Source organism: Otolemur garnettii, unplaced genomic scaffold (assembly GCF_000181295.1).
Source record: "Otolemur garnettii isolate 467f Iridium unplaced genomic scaffold, OtoGar3 scaffold00176, whole genome shotgun sequence".
In the NCBI taxonomy this organism is placed as follows: Eukaryota; Metazoa; Chordata; class Mammalia; order Primates; family Galagidae; genus Otolemur; species Otolemur garnettii.
Window position 1 is genome coordinate 2,706,170 of NW_003852571.1, and position 3,029 is coordinate 2,709,198.

Consider the following 3,029-nt stretch of genomic DNA (forward strand, 5'->3'; position numbering starts at 1 on the left):
GGGGTGGTGTTCACAGTGATGTAGCCAGTGTTCATGAATCAGGTTCATATCGCTGTGGGGAGGGGGTGTTCACAGTGATGTAGCCAGTGTTCATGAATCAGGTTCATATCACTGTGGTGGGGTGTTCACGAATAAGGTTCGTATCACTGCATGGGGTGGTGTTCACAGTGATGTAGTCAGTGTTCACAAATCAGATTCATGTCACGGAGGGGGATGTTGGAGGGGGATGGTCAGGAGGATTATCTCTACCCTATGTTGAATATTCAAGGTTTGAAAAAGGCTTTCATTTATTTGCATCCTATGAGACATGTTTTTAGTGATTAAATGGAACTGGATGGGCAATATATATATGGATATTAATAGTTTTTTTTATTTAGGGTGAAGTTACTGCTACCCATGATGGAATTTTCAGTCTCTCAGGTTCTTGGGATGTCTGTGAAATCTCTTAGTAAATAAACATTGGCATAACAGGTCTGAAAGGACATTTTCTTTGATAACCAGGTCTATTCTCAAAAGTATCTTTTGGGAATGTGGGATATCAATCTATTTAGTCTTTGATATGAATGGATAATATAAGTTTTATCAACAGTGTAAATCTAAAAAATGTAAAAAGTTTGTGTATGTGTTCTGTTTTGGTTTGAGGAAATCACACAAATTTTTATATCTGTGGTTTTTTTTCTATGCACAGGTAAGACTTAAGTTTCTCTTCAAATGTAATTTCTCATGTTTCTGAAATAGAATAAGTAAAACTAAGCTTAAATATCATGCTGAATAATTTGTGCATTTTAAAACTGCTCAATCATCCCCATTCACCACTGTCTTTAATATTCCTAGGTTATTGAATCTTTGGGAATTATTATTTATAAAGCACTGGACTATGGTTTGAAGGAGAATGAAGAAAGGGAGTTGAGCCCTCCCCTGGAGCAACTCATTGATCTTATGGCCAACACAGTAGAAGCTGATGGTGGCGATGATGAGGGCTATGAGGCTGCAGATGAAGGCCTGGAAGATGGAGATGATGAAAAGAGGAAGGTCTCAGCCATCCGGTCGTACAGAGACGTCATGAAGGTAAGCAGCAGTTGGTGAAGTGTTTGTTTCTCATAAGAAGTATTTCATTCTTAAAAAATTAAATGGTGATTCAGCGTTTCATCATAGTTCCAGTACCTTAATACCTGAATGTGCCCTTTTATCATTGTATTATATCTTCAAAACATCACTTGTAGATACTCCATGCCCCTGATCATGACATACCGTACCTCAGCGTGAGTGGGCCTTATGCCTTCCATTGACTTCTGCATTTCCGTTTTGTGAAGTAAATGACAACTGTGATTCTGCATCTCAGGTATCGCAGTTGATTGTTGTACTTTGTTTTCTTGACCTTCCTACTGGCAGTTATATTAACAAAACAAGTTCACTGGGTTGGATTGAATTTTTCTCTTTAGATAGATTTTGTTGAACTTGAAGGCCATGATTTCTATAATGCTAAATGTATAGAGACAAAAATTAAGATAGATTTGTCAATTAGCCTTAAAAGAAATAGTTCTATTTTGAGTTATTTATATATGATGTTCACTAGATTTTATAACAGTATTAACAGTATATCATTTATGTCCCATCTTTTCATAAAGTCCTCCAGAGACAGCAGGGTTGGTAGTGTTCAGGTGTGTTGAGCACCCTACTCCTTACTCTTCTTAGATGTGACATCTCAGGAACTCTGAAAGGGGACTATACAGGTGAAGAAGATTTTAATGAAATTCAGATATATTCTTTGGTTCTTTTAAGATCTATAGTAATTCTCATTTTAAATCATCAGCCTATGAGCTCAGGAGTTCAAGAACAACCGGAGCAAGAGTGAGACCCCCATCTCTAGTAAAATAAAATTAGCCAGGTGTTGTGGTGGGCACCCATAGTCCCAGCTATTCAGGAGGCTGAGAGTCACTTGCGCCCAAGAATTTGAGGTTGCTCTGAGCTGTGACTCCATGGCACTATCCTCAGAGCAACTGAGTGACACTCTGTCTTTAAAAAATAAAGAAAGGCAAATTAATAGCCTATACAAGTAAAATACTCTCATATATATACAACTAGAAATTTCACATTTTCATTTTATGTTTTCTAAATGTTAATATTTATTTATTTATTTTGCTTCTTTTTGGCTGGGGCTAAGTTTGAACCCACCACTTCCAGCATATGGGGCTGGTACCTTACTCTTTTGAGCCACAGGCGCCGCCCTTAATATTTATTTTTTAAAAACAAATATATTTAAAAGCCAAATAAAACAAATGACCATGTTGTTCTGTGGAAGATGAGTGGTAAATAGTGACTTAAAAAATGAAGAATGAAAGGTTTTACATTAAGAAGAAAAAATACTTAATAAAATTATATTAAGAATTTTTGTAAAACAAGTAGAGCTGCTCTTGTTACAAAAAAAGTATACAAGATAATTTGCTTCACTAAAATAACCATTTTACTAATTATATGTATCCCAAAATATATGATGTTGTAAACCTCAACACCAGTAAAATTTACACAGTAAAATTTATTTAAAAAAAAAAAAAAGAAGAAATAAGACTACTTATACTTCTGAAAGTGAGCTTACTGTTTGTGGTAGGATGCGTGTGTATTGGGGGAGGTGGCATAAAACAATGGGAAATGAGGAAGGGGACGTCCACTCTCTCTTCCATGAGACCTATAAAATCAGCCTGGCACCAGATTGTGACAAATGTCCTACCAGATTGCTGTCTTACACTACAGGTTTGGAAGATGAGCGCCAAAGAGTAATTGGAATTTTAAAATTCTTAATGATACTAACAATTTTAACTTCTTGAACATTTAGCAGTTAGAACGGATGGATGTTCTTTATTATTTTACCTTATTGCTACTGTCATGTGAAAATAGTTAGAATAGGGTGACCAGACGTCCCGATTTTGGCAGGACAGTCTCGCTTGTCCTGCATCCCGCTGCGTTTTGTAAAAGTCCTGATTTTTGGAAAGAATGCACAAATGGGCTGGAGAACAAGAAGGGAATATACG

At 36.3% G+C, this 3,029-nt stretch overlaps 1 protein-coding gene across 2 annotated transcripts in view; it reads left to right on the plus strand.

The window, feature by feature from the left end:
* Positions 1-3,029, plus strand: part of SPIRE1 (spire type actin nucleation factor 1) — a 205,718-nt gene that overhangs the window by 82,770 nt on the left and 119,919 nt on the right. For both annotated transcript variants that reach the window (XM_023519463.1, XM_003800472.3), the window contains exon 2: positions 835-1,068. In XM_023519463.1, coding sequence (XP_023375231.1) covers positions 940-1,068 — 129 coding nt within the window. In that variant the 5' untranslated portion in view covers positions 835-939. The remainder of the gene's footprint in view (positions 1-834; positions 1,069-3,029) is intronic.